Source organism: Athene cunicularia, assembly GCF_003259725.1.
Source record: "Athene cunicularia isolate RWA chromosome 7 unlocalized genomic scaffold, athCun1 chr7_part1, whole genome shotgun sequence".
NCBI lineage: Eukaryota > Metazoa > Chordata > Aves > Strigiformes > Strigidae > Athene > Athene cunicularia.
This window is the reverse complement of record NW_020799107.1, coordinates 26,335,505-26,353,115: the sequence shown is the minus strand read 5'-3', so window position 1 is coordinate 26,353,115 and position 17,611 is coordinate 26,335,505. Positions and strand designations below refer to the sequence as shown.

Sequence of the window (17,611 nt, the reverse complement as noted above, 5' to 3'; positions counted from 1 at the left end):
CCCCCCCCCCCCCCCCCCCCAGACACAAACTCTCTAAGAGACAAACCTGCCTATAAAGTTATGTAAATACCAGCCTTGTAATGTTTACATTAAGTTGTTTCTAGAGGCAGATTAATTTAAGGAGGGAATATTATGCCCTTTTTCTTCCAGGCTGGTTTTCAGCTTCAGCCTGTTTCAATGTAAATATCAAAAGAGAGACAAACTGGTTTTTTTTAAAAAAAGCAGCAGAGGCAGACTTGAACTAACATTTCCAAGAGGCTCAAATATTTTAATGAAAACAATCATTTGACCTTGTCAACTTTGGGTCATCTTGCTAGATTTTTTTCACTAACTGTCTCCAGCAGCTTCTGAAACAAAAGTTGCATTTCAAAAAGATGCATGAGATGAGCTGGTATTCTTAAGGAAGATCTTAGAACAGTGGAGTATATGCTATTAATGAAAGAAGACAGCTTCTCAGACCCAGAGACACATCCTTGTACTCATCCCCTTCCATACTGCTCCTGCCTTACATTTCTGCTCAGGGCTGTTTGTGTCTGCAAAACAGGATATTCAGCCAGACCTTCCAGCAACCCTTGGCAATCTACATGGTTTGATAGAGTCCAGTGACAGTCTGTATATCCTCAGTTAAGTGTATGTAATGTCCTGATGGATTAAAAACTAAAAATTAAAAAAAAATTTTGGATTTACATATAAAAAGCAGTACCCTAGCTGAATGGGGTGATGGGTTCATGTTCTTTTCTTTGCTGCTATGGAAATCTTCATTGAGGTGAGAACCTTTTAAACTGTCTTAAGCATAAACCCTTAGTTATTCCAGGGCTAGGAGGGACACCATGCATTTTTTTCCACTTACAGGGTAAATGTAATGCCTAGTGGTTCATTATAGATCCTAGCCTGTATAGAAACAGTGTTCTTTAATAGTGATGATTGAGTGTTACTGACTCTAGTTGTGAATGAACAAATTATGTTACTGGGGTCCCTTCCATGATTAACTGAGAGTGGCTGATAGCAGGCAGAGAAATGTGAGAGCATAGTATAAATATCTGAGTATATAGATATCTATTCTCTGCATGTATTCTGCAAAGGCAGAGAATTACACTGTCAGCCAGGAGGAAGAAAAAAGATCTTGAGATATTAAGACTCAGAGTGAAACATGAACATTCGGAGAGAGTGATGGCTCTACCATCACCTTGCTTGTTAACTAAGGTAGTGTAACAAATATACAATGTAGGCCAACAGGTGATAGCTGAGTGAAAATCCTGCTGGGTTAAGGAATTTGCTTTTCCTCTTTTTGTCTGCAGGGACATTTCTGAAAAATAGCAATAGTATTTGCAAGCCAAGATGGAGCTTGACATACGGTGCATCTTCCTCCTCCTTGGTGGTCTTTGTTGGTGCTTTTTATCAATCTTAATGGACTGTGGAATTAATCAAATCTGTGTCATTGCTTTCGCCTGTATTAAAAGCCTTTATAGCTCTGAGGAGATATCCAACAGCTATTTCATTCTCAGTTTAGAGAAGAACAGAGAAGCTGATTTCAAATACAGTGCATGCACACATAAACACAAAACATAAACACAAAAATGTTTACATGTTTTTAAATCATATAACTGAGTTAGTTTCCATGGAATTATGCATTTAATGAGTAACTAATAGATTATTTCAATTAATAGGGATGTTTAACAGCAGATGATAGGCCAGACCCTACAGCCCTTCCAGCTGGCATCTGATCATATAAGTAGTTTCATCCACGTAACTGTGACTACAGCCTGAAATAAGAGTTTCAGCTCAGGGTGTGAGCATGCAGTGACAAAAAGGAAAGCTGCTTTGAAAACACCACTTGTTGCTTTTGCTTATGCAGCTTGGGCAGGAAAGAGGATCTGGAAATATATTTGCTGTCACTTACTACAGCAACCAGGGTACATGTCAGTCTGTTGGTGGCCCAAAAAATAATGGGTCCCTTTAATGAGCAATAGTGTTCTTTAAAGGCCTCCATTTAAACAGGGTTAAGCCCACATGGAAGAGGTGGCAGGACATATGCCTAGCTCATGCCCTGGCAGTCCAGTTACACTAGGATAAACACCTCACAAGTACTCATCTGAACCTTTAACTTGTTCTGTTGAGCTGACAGTCAGTGAGGAAAGGCTTCCTTGGGAGATACCCAATTATTCTTTTTTGACTCAGCCATAAGTACTCCAAGAAAATCCTACCTCTCCATTATTGTGTTTCTGATTCCTACAAAATCAATAAAGACCAAGCATATAGAAGCTAGGTATACTTTGGAAGAAAATTGCTATGAAATTTAAGTTTATAAAAAAGAAAGTGGCAAAAAATTCTATATTTCAGTGCATAGAAAGAATGAACTGAATAAACACTGGTGTTGACAGCTAAACCATTTCATATTTATTAAAGTATTTGGTCTTTTAACGACCTAGAGCACATCAGTTACTATTTACAATGACTAAAACTTAAAATCAGACTTCATATCTGTCTGTTACCTGTGCTATAACAATAGACTCCCGTGGTGGGTTCACAACTCACAGCTGCTTATTCATGGGGCGTCAGGTGATGTGTTCCCTTGGTATCATGCACAGCTTGTAGTTTGCTGTAGCAAAGGGGGTTAAAAGAAAATACTCTTTTTATTGGTTTGGTGGATTTGGGGCGGGGGGCGGGGGGTGTTGTTTTGCTGCTTAGTGTCTTGCTACTTTGAAATAAGTAAACAATGAATCAAAATATACAAACCGTTTGAGACTGTTAGGGCTATCACTAGGCACCTGTGTATATTCTGCCAGATTTTCAAAAGCACTTAGCAGGTGCTGCTTTCATTGGAGGCAATAACATCTTAAAAGCCAGACTACTTCAATCAAGCTGCCTGCTTGAGTATAAGAAAATAAGAAATGTCTTTTCACAGCAGAAGCCATCCTCTGACAAGGATGCTTAGGACAGCAGATAAAAAGAGAGTGCTTTAAAAGGAATGAGCCCCTCCACTTCTGGAATTCAGTGGTTTGAAGGCATCCAGACTGTTAAATTTAACAGCCACCACTAGACCTAACTCCTATGAATTTATCCTTTTGAACCTGTTTATGTTTTTGTCTTGCAAAATATTACTTGTCTGTGAATGTAGATTATGCATGCTATATTTAAAAATACTTCTTTTTTATTATTATTATTTTATGCCTGCTGTGAAAAATAGTTAATAGTGATTTTCTACCTACCTGTCTCTATTTACCATTCATAATTTGTAGGACACTGTCTTCCCAAAATTTATGTGCCCAGATTTCAAATTCTGGGCCATATTCTTTGATGCCAGGACCCTTTCTTTTGTGAATATAGCAAAAATTTGTCCCTGCCTAGGGAAGAGGGTGAGGCAGAGGGGTGACACTAGTATTTATTGCCTGTATATCACTGTTTCTTTGCTAGCTCACAAGTGGTATAAGAAGCAGCATGTGGTGTTAACTATCCTAGTTTTAACTGCACTCATTCAGCACTGATTATGCTGGAAATCCGAGCAGAAATTCAGTGTGAGATGGATCTCAGCCCAGTGTTTTCACTCCAATTAAACTGCTATAAGGAATGGAGTATGACAGATTATGTGAGATGTGTACCAGATTTGATTCTTTTATAAGTTCCAACTTCAACTGTGAATATTCTGAGGATCATTCAGGATAATAAAAGTGATTTTAAAAAGTATTTTTAATTCTTGAGTTTAATACGCTGAAACAACATATATTTTCAAGTGCCAGCAAACTATTACTATGGATGTAAGTTTTGTAGTTAATCTTGTACATTCACCTTTGAATTAACCTTTTTTGTTTGTTTTTTAAACTAGGTGAAGCAACAGTGAAGAAGAAACCAGCTCCAAAGACTCCTCCAAAAGCAGGTAATTTGTTGTATATGTCATCCTTTAGGAATAAATAATAAACCAACACAGTTCTAAAGAAAGACACCACATTTCTAAGTACAGCTGTTTGCCTACTGAATTTGTTTGCATATGTGATTAAACAGTGGGTAAGCAAAGTCCCTTTTTCAAATCTGTTCACAAGGTTACAGTGTGCTAAGACTTAAAATAGGACCATGCAAAAAAACTTACTATGGAATAAACTGTAGCAAGATCCTGCCAAATGTCAGCAGTAGTGTTGTAACTCATGCCCTTTTCTATATCCACAACACACCTCAGCCTTCTGTGAGATTTGTCTCTGTATCACAGAATGCCACCTCTACAGGAGTAATTATCACAGAGAAGTTGATAGATTCTACTTTTCCTCATAACTGGCATTATGGTAACATGTTGATGTGTTTGCATTTTCCTAGGCAAAGCTATCTATATTTAAAGTTACCCAGAATGTTCTTCTATAGGAACCTGCTTTCAGTGTCTTAAAACTTTGTCAGACTCTTAAACTGTTCAAGCTGTTTTCTATGCCAGATATGTGCCTCAGCCTAGTTTCCTTCAGATATTTTCAAAACAAAAAGACTTTTCAAAGAACAAGTCTAGGAGGAAGAAAAACTCACTTTGTTTTAATTACATTGAAAAGAAAAAGAACTTTTTCATGCCCAGTAGCGCTGTGCTTTGGAGAGGAATGTTACATTTGGCAGTGAAGTCATTCTCATGTTAGGGAATGAATGCCTTCTAGCACTTCTGTCAATATGTCCTCAAATCTGCCCCCTTCTCCCTGGACACCCCCTCTCCCCACTCTCTTCCCCCCACCATGAATATTTTTTATTGTGCTGCTCTTGTAAAGCAACCGCACAGGTTTCACCCTGGAGTTGTCTGGGCTGTGGTATTTCTGGCGTCAGTCCCTAGCAGCTACCAGGGGTCTGGCACACTCAGCATCACAACCGAGAGTCAGGAAGCAGCAGTATTAGCAAAGACATGTTCCGCCATCTATTGACTGAGTGACATCCCACTCAGTGAGAGGGAAGAGGAGAAATATCTGATTCAGAAATGGAAGAATATGAATGGGACTGCAAGATTTAAAAGAAACACTGTAATACACAAACTAAACACAGGAAAATTGAGTGTGATGGAGAAAGGCATCGATTTCCTTCCTTATCTAGCTAATAGATATCCCACTTGATGGGATAGCCAGAATCTTCATCAGCAGGTGTTGAGTCAAATTTTCTGAATGCTGTTGATGATATTAGGGACAGCTTTGCACACCCCCTACATACACACAAATTGATATGAAGTTAGCTGGGGCCATTCTTCAAAGATACAAAATACAAAAGAAAAAAGTCTTTCTGAAAAACCCAACACAAAATTTCATAAGCTGTATATTTGGAATTAGTGGTAGATCTTAACACTTTTGGCATTTGTGAATGTACCGTGGTCTGTACCCGTAGATAGCTATTGCATCACTACAGTAGAATTAACAATGTCCACAGAATTATTCCACTGCAAGCAACAGATAACTGCTGATATGGATTTCAAATGCTGCTTTGAAACTGTTGAAGTGAGAAATGTGTTTTGAATTTTAAGAAAAATAGAAAATACAGTCACCTAAATTGCTGTGGTTTTTGGTTTTTTTTTTTTAATCAGCTGCTCCTCCTCAAATTACTCAGTTCCCAGAAGACAGAAAAGTCCGTGCGGGTGAATCAGTGGAATTGTTTGCCAAGGTGGTAGGAACAGCACCCATAACTTGCACCTGGATGAAATTCCGTAAGCAGGTAAATTGTTTTCTGGTCTGTTTTAAAAATCATTTTAAAAGTATTGCTGGAAAGGAAAACCAACAACCCGTCTTTGCAAAGTCCATGTCATTCCTGCCAGATGTTTTCCTCACCTCTGCTGGAAACATTCCAGTGATGAAAATTTCACAGCCTCCATTAGCCACATATTGCAGTGCTTAAATATCCATGGTGTTAGAAATTTTTTTCCTAATGTCAAACCCAAATCTTTCTTGCTACAGTTTAAACCCGTTGCTGCCCGTCCCCTCCGATAACAAATGACTGTTCATTTGAGAAAAGCCTTAGAACATGTAATTAAAGGACAGGTGATGGGAAAGGTACAGGTATCTGTAAAGTATCTGTCACAGGAAACATTTCTCTCCTTCAAAAATAACCTCTTTTTCATTGATGCTTGGTCTAAAGTTATGTCAGAGGGGCAAAATGATATATGAGAAGCTTGAGTGAAATGTCTTACAACACAAATGTCACCGTGCAAGGCACAAGAGCAGTTATGCTGCCATGAGTGCCCTCACCCCCTAGGTTTAAAGTCCCTTCTACTTGAATTAACTTCCTTGAACTATATTACATGTGTCCATAAGGGCAGTTTCTAAAGAGAGTTGCTTTAGTGAATAATAAACCCACTTTAAATCAAATAACCCAATATACAAATACAAACTCAAAGATGAAGTGGCATGTTAGGACAGAGCAAACATAAATATGTACTGTAGCTACCATTCTGTTTATTTCATTCAGAACTCGTTATGCGCTATACAGAACATAAATAAAACCATCTCCTCCTATAAGGAATTTAGACTCTAAATCCGATGTGTCAGCATTTAATTGGAAGAATTCAAAACGGTTTGCTAGTGCAGAGGGTATTCCAGAGTCCATCTTTGCTAACACCAAATTACCTCTTACTTCAGGGGAAAGGGGATTTTTTTTTTCCCCTGAACTGCTATATTTTCTTAAACTACTTTAGTTTCAAGACTGGAGTTAAAAAGTGGTCTACTCATTGCTACAGAAAATGGTCTCAGAAGCTCCAGTGACATTCAGTGTCCTGTTTTGCTGAGCTCTGTCTTAACATGTGGGTAAAATGTACCCCTTAGAAGTGAGTTTCTGGTTTGTGCAGAATTCTGCATTCATTGTTCAACACAATAATCCTCTTTACATAGTTTTCAAGGCCATTTGTTATATATAAAATCTATGTAATAAGTGACCAGCAGCTCATAATACTCAGATCCATAATTGGTGATTCTACACCTTTTTTCCTTTGGAAAATGTTATTTTTACTATCTTTACAGTTTCTTCTTTAGTTATTCACTATGAGACAATCTAAAGGTTTGAAAAAATCCTATATTAAAATGGCATATAAATTTTTAAATGGTTCATTATGAGAGGTGAATGAGATAGAAAAAAAAGAATTTCAGAAAGGTTGATAAACACTGTAGGAGGACAAGTGAGGGCAGCAGTCTTTCATTTATTAAATTAAATGAGGAGCCAGTTACTGTGTAGTATGCTGCACCATTATTTTGTTTTCATTTTCACTTACACTTCACCACATATTGTTTTATTCTTGGATTTCTTCCTCTTTTATAAATATGATTTGATTTAAACTCTGTTCCATTCCCAGTCCTGAAAGTGAAAATCACCCAAGTGTTCTTACAGTTTTCCTGGGGGTTATTTGTAGGAGTTATTTGGGCAGATCCAGTACGTGGTGAGCTGTAGTTTCAGCCCTACCACTGTATGCTGCAGCATGCAGGAGGGACTTGTCCTCCCCGTGTTCCTTCCTCACATTCCCTCCCCACATCTCCCTCAGAGAGCCACAGTGGCATCTCACAGATATATTCTGGACAAATATCTTTTGCTTGAAGAAAGGGAATGTCACAAAGTTGTGACCCTTATGTTGTACACGATGACAGTGTAGTGGAAGGATACTGGACCTGTGCTCAGATGAAAAGGGGAAAGCCTTTGATATCCTCTTCACTGGTTGAGGAACAATGTCCATTGTTTTACAGTGCCAGTTGTTGCAGCTTTTCAACTGTAACCAGTGACCTTCTTTCGGAAACAGGGATCCAGCTTCCACAACCATTGCAAGACACTGAGCATCCTTTCTGGGCTTTCTCTGCATAATGCAGATCTAGTTCTACTAGACAAATTTTTTAATTACTATTATCCTTTGACTAATTCTAAGGAAGCAAAACATATAAGCTAGTGTAGAATCTCAGAACAAAGTACAGTGGCAGGGGGGAACAACTTTCAGTATATTTTCAACTGTAATCCTACACAAACCCGTCTGCTAGCTTTCTGTTTGAGTTACTGTAGGAGCATCTGTCTCAGGTTACTTTGGGGCATATAGCAATGCATGTGTTTTATGTCAGTTGAGGAGAAAACAGGGAAAGTCCTGCTCTTAGTCTTGTAATTTCTTTTCTGAATATATGAGACAAGATAAGGCAAACTAAATAGCCTTCATTTTTAATGAAATTCTGAGAATTAGTTGGAAGAGTCACTTATCTAAGAAGGAAGTGGTGGGAGGAAGAAGGGCATTGACATTATGTTGTCTGTTTTGTAAGAACATGGTGTACAGCTTCTGTAAGTGCAGTGTGGCATTATGAGGTTTTTAAATAATCTGTCATGTCTCAAGCTAATACTGATTAAAGTCTACATTTCCTTGCCCATTTATGCTATGATAGCTTTGTTTCAATTAAAAACTAATTCATAATATGCCTATGGTATTCAACTGAGATTTTGATTTCTGTCTCTCCAGAAACTAAAAATGCTATAGGAAAGCTTAATCTGCTCTTTGTATGTCTCTCTGCACAGCTGTAGCATTACATCTTCATTTCAGGGAACATCATCTTAAATTGTTCAGATCTAAGAAACTATTACCCTGATTTATGTGGAAGTATAGAATATGGCTGGATAAGACAAGAAGGTAAAAGTCAAAGCTATGGATGATTTGCACATGGGGCCTCTGAAGAGGAATGGCAAATGAATTAGGGTATTTAGAGTTAAACCCTTGTTCCACTGTGGTGTCTGTGAGATACGTGAGAACAAACTTTGTTCTTTTGCCAGTTACACAGTTTGCAATTTCAGCCCGTCAAAGAGTAGTTAGAAAGTGAAACTCCTGTTCTTTAGTGGAGTCCCAGCAACACTAGGGCTTCCCACTGCCTTGGAAGGACTGGAGACATTATAAAGTTCCACTGCATTTCTAGATGTTTTGTGTTGATTACACTCTTTACCAGCTTGACATATTCACTGCTGTAGTAGAGTTATCTGCAGATAATACTTAATATGATATAACCCTGTATTGTAATCTGAGCTCTTTCAGATATGAAGACATTTATCCCATAAAATCTTTTTTTTTCTTCTCAATTTGGCAGATTGAAGAAAATGAATATATTAAAATTGAGAATGCTGAAAACAGCAGCAAGCTAACAATATCATCAACAAAGCAGGAACACTGTGGATGTTACACCCTAGTCGTAGAGAACAAACTTGGGAGCAGGCAAGCACAAGTCAACCTTACAGTTGTTGGTAAGTCCATAATAACATTTTAGATATATAGTCATTCTTCAGACATCACTCTACATTTGCCTTATATATGATGATATGCAAAAAATCAAATAAAAAAATCAGATAAATTAAGAAGACTAAAATTAAAAACTAGTACTTTAAAAAATATCCAGACTGAACAGTGCCATTGTAATAAGGATGATAAGCAAGATCAGTAGGGCTATACTATGTTTTATTTTGAAAAATTACTAATTACAGATGAAGGAAGGAAAGGGAAGGGAAGGGAAAAGGGAAAAGGGAAAAAACCAGCTCATGTCTCCATTTTTTGGTTAGATACCACTTCTTTTTCCTGTTTAATGTTTTCAGCATCCAGGTGTTTGCTAGACTGCATATTCTGAAACTGTTAGTTCAGGAAGGATTGAGGTTGTTTCTATTAGACTGTAAATTTGAAAACTTCCTGTTGCTTGAGTGAGGGAGATTTTATCCTTTTAATTGAAATTCCTACCATTGTCTACTGTTTTATAGTGACAGAAGGGAATAAAGGCACTCTGTTTTGAATATGGAACCCTTCCTATATGGGCTTTTACACACAACTTCAAATATTTAAGCCATCAGGTTTGTTGTAGCAGTCTGTGGACAGCTGCAGATAATTGTAGACTGATAGACAGTTGCAGTATATTTGCAGCTAAAACTGCACCCTAGATCTAGACCAGCTAGCTTGAGTAACAGACAAATTCTAGAGCTGTGGCATCTGACTCTGAAAGGGCCAATGAACCCACCTTGGTGGGTTCCACCTGTATCCACCTTGGTGGATATACAGCAAATGGTTTCCAGGGAAATCTGGGGAAGTTCTACAAGCAAAGAGGGTGATTTGGTTAAGACATTAGTCTACATGATGGTCTGTATCTATGGCCTCTGCAGAGGGGTTCGGACACAAGGCAGGGGAGAGCAGAGCTTGCCCAGGCATTTGAACAAATTCTAGTTCAACCATCAAGACTGCGTCCTAATCACACCCTCATAACTGCATTGGCTCTGCTTTCCTAACAGATCTGTGGGCTAGTGAGTAAAGAAATGCAAGTATGAGGCCAAAGATGAAAATCTGACCTGAATGAAATCAATGGCAAAATACCATTAACCCAAGTTGGACTGGAAATTCATTCCAGCAATCCAGTGATTAACATACAAAGTTTAATGAGTAGAATCACACTTTCAAGTATCCAATAGCAATATCTGCTGCTAAAGAGTGAATGTCCCTCAGTTGCATACTGCTGTACATATTGTCACTGGAGGCTTTCTGATTATTTAATATTTTTTTTCATCTAATCCTTAGCTTTCATTGCAGTTAAAAGATAACTGAATGAATGAGTGTAAATATCAAGTAGATTCCAGGAACTTGCCAGAGAATTCAAGAACAGAAGAAAATAGAATAATATTTTTCACATGATGCATAGATAAATTGTACCACCCTTCCAACAGTGGGTTGTGCAGGTCAGAAATATAGCTGGGTTAAAAATGAACCCTGAAAAACTGGTCCTCGAATAATCATCATATACATTGTTATAGGTACAGCCTTTGGCTCCAAAGCCCCTACACAGATGATTAGCAGCTAGAAGAATGGCAAGAGATTAATTGCTCTTAACATTTCCCCTTTTTTCACTCTTTCCTAGGCAACTGCTGCAGAATGCTAACTGTAGCAGGTTATTGGGCAAGATGGACTCTTTCTAGCTGAACTAGGCCAACAATTCCTATTATCTTGTCACTGTGTGAGCTTTGACTCATTATTATATAAGTCACTGGTTTATATCCTTTGGAGTTAATTGGTTTGAAAGTCTTTGAATTCTATAACCTTATAAAGCTACATCTTAACCTCCTGCTTTGCTCTTCCATAAGAAATGTGCCAGAGAACAGTGGGATTCCCAGAGATGCTTTTGGGAGTGTTGGGTGAAGAATCCTTACAATGTGCTGGAGTTTGCCATGTGTTTTGGCTGATGAAAAGCTATCTGTTTCCAAATGAAAAGAATAAATTCCCTCTTGTAAAATTGCCAAGCTCTTCAATGAGACATCTCGCTGATGTCAGCACTGCCAAAGGCATGACAAAGCCTCAAGATTCCTAGTTGGCTACAAATGCATTTTAAGGCCAGATTCTTCCATCTGGGTGCTCAAAAATGTGGGAAAAGGGATCAAAAATATCTTACTTGTAGGGAGTGGGTTAGAATCTCACTACTGAGATAAAATTCTTCATACTATTTGCACCTTTAAAGGTGTTAAATGTTGATGAAAGTTGGAAGGTACTTTTCTCCAAAACTGGCTCCAGTCAAAATAGGGAAGCTATGCTTCTCTGAATGTGCCAATGAGAGACTTCTTAGTCTGACAAAGCTCATCCTTAGACCTAAATTCTCACCTGTCCGTTTTCTCTGCTCCATCCAAAGTACTGGGAAGAAACTCACCCTCCCTGCCCTGACCCCACATTCATAACAAGCATTTGTGGACAAATCCTGGGTGCTAGAGATCAGCTCTCTTTGCCTCAGATATTTATAATAAGGCTCTAAATTCTGTGTGAGCTGCCTCCCTGTAAGTTTGATGATAAAAAGCACATCTCTCTGTGCTGTGTGCTCAAAACACTGCTGACTGACCACAGTCCACGGCTGAATCTTGAATGTATTGAGGGAAACTGCAAATACAGAACGTCTGCTTTCTGGAGGAAAGTGTCTGAGCTGACCTAGAGCTATGTTTCTCAAAGGGCCAGCTAACACGTTTGTTCTGAATTTTAGCAAATCAAAGACATTTGTTAAAATACAAAATGCGATAAATGTGGAAATAAAGTATTTCTTTTATTATTACTTTTTACAAGCATGTGGATTGCAAAGTCTTCATGCTGAGGGGCAAGCTTCTCATGTGAAGGACTCCAATAAGCATTTCCCAAATTAAATTTGGACTGTGATGCATGCCAGGGAGCAGGTTGCCCAGAAAAGTTGTACAGTCTCCATCCTTGGAGGTATTCAAGTTCAGACTTGAACAATCCTGTTTCCCGTTGTAAAGCAAGAACAATCTGGTTTGACCTTATGGCTGATCCTGCTTTGAGCAGGTCTAAAGAACTTCCTGAGGATATTTAAGACTATCCATGTTCTTGGTTTTATACTTTCAGTTGTCAAAGACCTTTCTTCACAAAAAATAACATTATTGACTTACCTCCAACCAGAGGACAAGGGACTAAGTTTATCTGCCAGCATTCAAATCAGAAACGATCCTGCTATGATTCAAACCCTGAGTCCTAGACTGTAAACTCTAGCTGGGTATGATTTTTAGAAATTATTTTAAATAATGACTTCTGGGGAAAAAAAGCTACCCTAAATTCCTGTGAATTTGGCTCATAAATTCTTAAATTTAACTGCTCACACTATCAGACTCAGACTTCAACTGCAAACTTAACTGAACTGAGCAGGAGTTCTGATACTTACTTAAAAGAGTTTGAGTACTACATGATTCAATGCAGTTTGGGCCATGGGAAAAGATGCACTTGAAATAAACCCAACTTTATTCTAAGGGATCTTTTTCCTTTGTGATTTTAATGCATGGCAATAAACAAAATGTCCATTACACTCAGCCTCCAGTGTGAGCTGTTTGCAGTCCACACACCAATAGTCAAGTTAGAGAAGTCTTGTTAATTGATAGGCAGTGCAATGTGGTGACGAGTACGCAGCCACAAGGACTGAGTCTTGAGTTTCACACTGATTCATTGTGTAACTTCATCTGTATAAGCACTAATAATACTGAGATACCTGCAGTAGAAGTGAGACATCCAAGTTAAGCAATGTCTTCTTTTAAAGGATTGACTGGTCCCAAAATGTCCATGTTGAGCTCTTCTCTATTGTTATGATTAGCTCTCTTAAATAAACAATTTCATTAGCTGAGTGATCTCTCTAGAGAGATTTTGCAACATGTTTCCAAAACCAAAATGGCCTGATGTGAGGCTGAGCTAATGATTTACAGCAGACACTGTCAGATTAAAGTAGATTTCTGCTGCCAAAGCTGTATTAAATGAGCCAGTGATGGGTTTAGTGTAAGATAGGCCCGATTTAGGCAAGGTAGAGTCCTCACTCTACAGTGACAGCAAGGAGTATTCATTCCTTTCATGCCATTGGGTGGACATGGGTAAATTTATCAAATTTATGGTTCTGAACATTTTAACTATGTGACAGGAATACCCCAATCTGTAACCACTTTTGAGAAAGGAGCTGGGTTTTTATACTGGCTAAAGCTGGATACTGTAACAAAGAGTCAAAATTATAATGGAATAGTCAACAAGGAGAATTTGGCACTAGAGAAGTAGTCTGTTCTGCAGCTATGCCAAAAGCCTCCTTCATAATTTTTGGCAAATTGCTTCATATTTCTATGCCTAGTATACAGAGGTTTTCTGATGATCAGTGTTAGATGAATACTTTGGACATTAGTGATATCTTTTACTTTTTTAAAATACAAAAGTAAAACCACATGTACTACCTACCTGGGGGCTGATTTTGATCAACATTGCTTGTCTTTTGTATATCCTTTAGATTTGTATTATTCCTGGTATTATATTTAAAAAAAAAAAAAAAACCAAAAAAACCAAAACCCAAAACCAAAAACCAAACACTATGGTGATTAGTGAGCTATATGGTAGATATATGCAGAAGAATAAAAGCAGTATCATTATATCCCAATAGGCCTAAAGATGATTGTTACGGTGTTGTTATTACTCTCAGCATTTGTGCACATGCTGTGTACTGCATCCTCATGGAATGCACTTTCCTGTTGTAAAGTGAAAAACCAAGTACTTAAGGAGACATATATAAGCATGTTGTACACAGGCATGCAAGTAATATAACATGAATTCACTAAGTAATACCTGCTGCTCTGCATGAGGTTACAATTCCATACCTGGATTGGGGTGAAGTTACTTTCTGTGAGGAAACTGTTACTTCTGTGCCTTTAGCAGAATCTGTATGAGCAGTCTTTCCAAGCAAAAAATGACAAAATATAAGTTTAGCTTAAGAACAAGATCTGATCATCACTAACTCCAACAGTCATTGAATATAATGGTAGGATTGTTAATTGATTATATAATGGTAGGATTGTTAATTGAAGGTCTTGGTCCTGGTTTAATAAGTGACATACATGCGTGCTATATTAGCATCAGTTCTTTGCCCTGAAACTCCATTGTAAGGAAATGGGATAGTGTAACCAACAGTTCATAGTGGCACTGTTGGCATTCTTTGTGAGTGCCTGAGAAGTCTGTCTCAGTGCTAGTCACTCAGACTGGGTGGATCCAATGGTGGTCAGAAACTGTGTTTCTCACTCTGGAAAAGCAAGTGCAGACATCTGTGAAGCAGATAGTGAAGGAGAACAACCACAGACAGTTCTACAGAGAATACTGCAGCTCAGAAGTACTAACACGAATGATTCTGAAACTTCTTCTTTTGAGAAGCATCAGATTATATCTTGCAGTATCCATGAGATTCTGTGTTTACAGTTAGGGTTGAGAATGCAGTGAATTTCCTAATAATACGTGGGTGGACTCAAATCTCCAACCTTTAGCCTTTTAAATTCCTCTGAATTGCTGGAGGATTTTTGTCTCCAGTTTTATGGTTAAAGGGCAATCAGACTGGTGTTTAAGGGAGAGATGTCTTATGTTGCTGTTGTTGCTGTTGTTGTAGTTCAACAGTGTTGTAACCTCCACTGTCAGCCTCCACAATAATGCTTGGGGGCAAAATTCTGTTGCTGTATCAAAACTAAATTTCCACAGCAAGATGACAATGTGTAGAGGAAAAACAACTTAAGTTGCTCTGTGCATCAGTGCAGGTACACTGATCTAGGTTTATTTCTTGAAGAGCCACCAGTTTCAATGTCATTCCTGTCAGGATAAATTCCAGTAGAACACTCTGTTTAGTTATTTTTCCTGATACTTACCTTCACCTTTCTTCTGATGAAGAAAAGGAAATGTCATGACAGTATTTGTCACAACAAAATTCCTGTATTTTACCTGCTGTGATATGCTGGGAATGTCTTAGTTACTAAGAAAATACTCATCATGACTCCTACACACAAACATGGGGTTCCTAGGACCCAAACCTTGTGAAGACTTGGAATCTGCTGATAGACTTCCTGGGAAAGTCCTAAAATTTACTGTGCCTTTCAGTGGACAGGTATTGGAGCTCCAATTCAATCAGTTATCAAATCAGATGCCTAACGTGTAGCACATGAGTAATCCAAATAGCTTGTTGACTCAGGCACAGGAGCAGATGGTCCTGAAAAAGGGCTCCTGAGAATGCATTATATATTTGTTTGTTCCATTAGGCCTGTGGCAGAAGGAGACGTTCTTGTGCTGAGGGCATTTTGTGTGGGAGTGGTGAGCTCTGGTTTCAATCCCAGCTCCATTCTCCTTCATGTCCTTGGACAAGGACATTTTACTCTTTTATGCCTCAGTTACCCCAACTGGCAAAGCGGGAATAAGAGCACAAAGCAGTGCTCTGGGCCTCCAGTATTTGTGAGCTACTTTATCCACAGGTCTCAAAAGGGCAGTTTTTAAATAACTTAGTTTTACGCCGGAGTTGTCAGGAGGGGCCATATGGTGAGGGATCACACGCTAAGGAGGGTAGCAGCAGTGTATTATAGGGCAGGTGTGGTCCCCTGAGCTAACTAACCTTGTTCATGTGGTCCTCGGCTCTGCTGGGGAGCCTGTTTCATTAGGAGAAAATTTCTGTTCATCTCAACATCTCGTGTGCTATTCTGTGGGGGAAGGCAGGCATTCTTTTCTAGCTTAAATTTATCCTAAACCTATGGTACGCTAACACCCAGAAGGGTGTTAATGGTTGTTACAGGGTGTTAAGGGGTAAGAATATTTCTACTTACAGCACTCCTCTCCCTTGGAAAAAAAAAGCCGCAGGGCTTAGTTTTCCGAGCAAAGCAGAGAGGTCTGCCATGACCCCGAGCCCTGTCAGCAATAATGCCGAGTTCAGTTATGACCTTTTATGGTTTCGCTTTTCTCCTGCTGATGAATTTCAAATGAAGGCTTTGCCAGTGCTGTCGGCATGGACAGTGTTCAACTGGCTTTTGCAGCATATTAAATACCTTCTCTAGCTAAACAGCTTGTGGAATGGAATTAAATTGTTTCTTTCTGTCTGTTCTTTATCTGGCAGACAAATACAATAATAGCTAATAATAGTATTATACAGTAATATGATAACTGGATTTAGAAAGAAACCAAACCAATTTTGAGAACAGATAAAGAAAACTACTTGAGAGACATTGCTTCAGTGCCGTCTCTGTTCATAAAAGAAAAATAACTTTTTTCAGAGGCTGCGGTTATACTGTTCTCAGTTTTCAGAGGCTTTCTACTGGAACAGCAGTGCTGCTTAAGAGCCCGCCAGATCCCTGCAAGATCTTGATGTGCAGCAAGCCCTATCGCCTTGCTTTGGCTCAGCCTGACCCTCACATCAAGTAGCAGAACAATTTCCATTTCCCAGCGCTCAGAGTTAGATAAGGAGATTGCTGCCTTTTTTGGTCTCCTGGAATGGTGCTTGTGTTCTGCAGACTCTGTAAACTGAGCCATGTGGAGAAGGGAGTGAGATCTGGATAGCACAGCTTCATGTTATGTGGGTGTCCTGTATGAGCTGTGGGTTCGCCACCTATGCAGAAAGAAAGTCCCTTTCCTTATCAGGAGTAATTTTGAATTACACACCACTGAGAAAAAGGCAAGGACCTCAAGTCAAATTTATCTCATAAATAACAATGATTTAAAGGCTGAGCATGCTTATGCTTTATGCTTCTCAGAGTGTACAAATACAAATTAATTAAATGTTACTCTAGGCTGTATATCAAGACCTGTTTACCAAAATATTTCTGAAAATTTGTCTGAGGAAGGACTGCAGCTGAATTCAATTTGGGAGTAAATAAGAAGTGCGTGTTTCAGTCCTGGTATGGTCTTAAATGTGGCTTATAGATTTCATGTGAGGCCAGCTCGTGACCCTACCATCTGCCCTAAGGAACGCATGCCACGAAGAATAAACTGGAATCTGACCCCATTGCTCTGGGGAAGTGGTAATTTATGTCTCCCTTTGTTGGCAAGTAGGGTTTTTTTTAATCTGTGCCTAGTTTGCTGGAGCACAAAGGGTGGAAAGCGGTAGAGCCCGCCTTCACATCACCTCCACTCCTCTCTTAAATCCTCAATGCACGACTACAGCACATATGAGTTGCTACTGCTGTTTCTCTGTGCCATTAGTGTCAGTGACTTTATGCAGTCTCTGTGCTGTTGTGCAAACCGTCCCTGAGGCAGGCTTGAGGCCATTAGCTGCTTGTCCATCTCCTTTGCCTGCCACTAGGCTTTGGGAGCCACCTCGGGGCAACCCTACTGATATTTCTAAAGAGCTTAAGTAGGGAGCTTTGTGCTTGAGTCCCTCTTAGCATT

General features: G+C 38.9%; 1 protein-coding gene across 5 annotated transcripts in view; it reads left to right on the top strand.

Annotated features, from left to right (window-relative positions):
* MYLK (myosin light chain kinase) overlaps nt 1-17,611 on the top strand; it is a 217,428-nt gene that overhangs the window by 164,943 nt on the left and 34,874 nt on the right. For all 5 annotated transcript variants that reach the window (XM_026852940.1, XM_026852938.1, XM_026852937.1 and 2 more), the window contains 3 exons: nt 3,824-3,874; nt 5,531-5,658; nt 9,036-9,189. In XM_026852940.1, the coding sequence (XP_026708741.1) occupies nt 3,824-3,874; nt 5,531-5,658; nt 9,036-9,189 (333 nt within the window). The remainder of the gene's footprint in view (nt 1-3,823; nt 3,875-5,530; nt 5,659-9,035; nt 9,190-17,611) is intronic.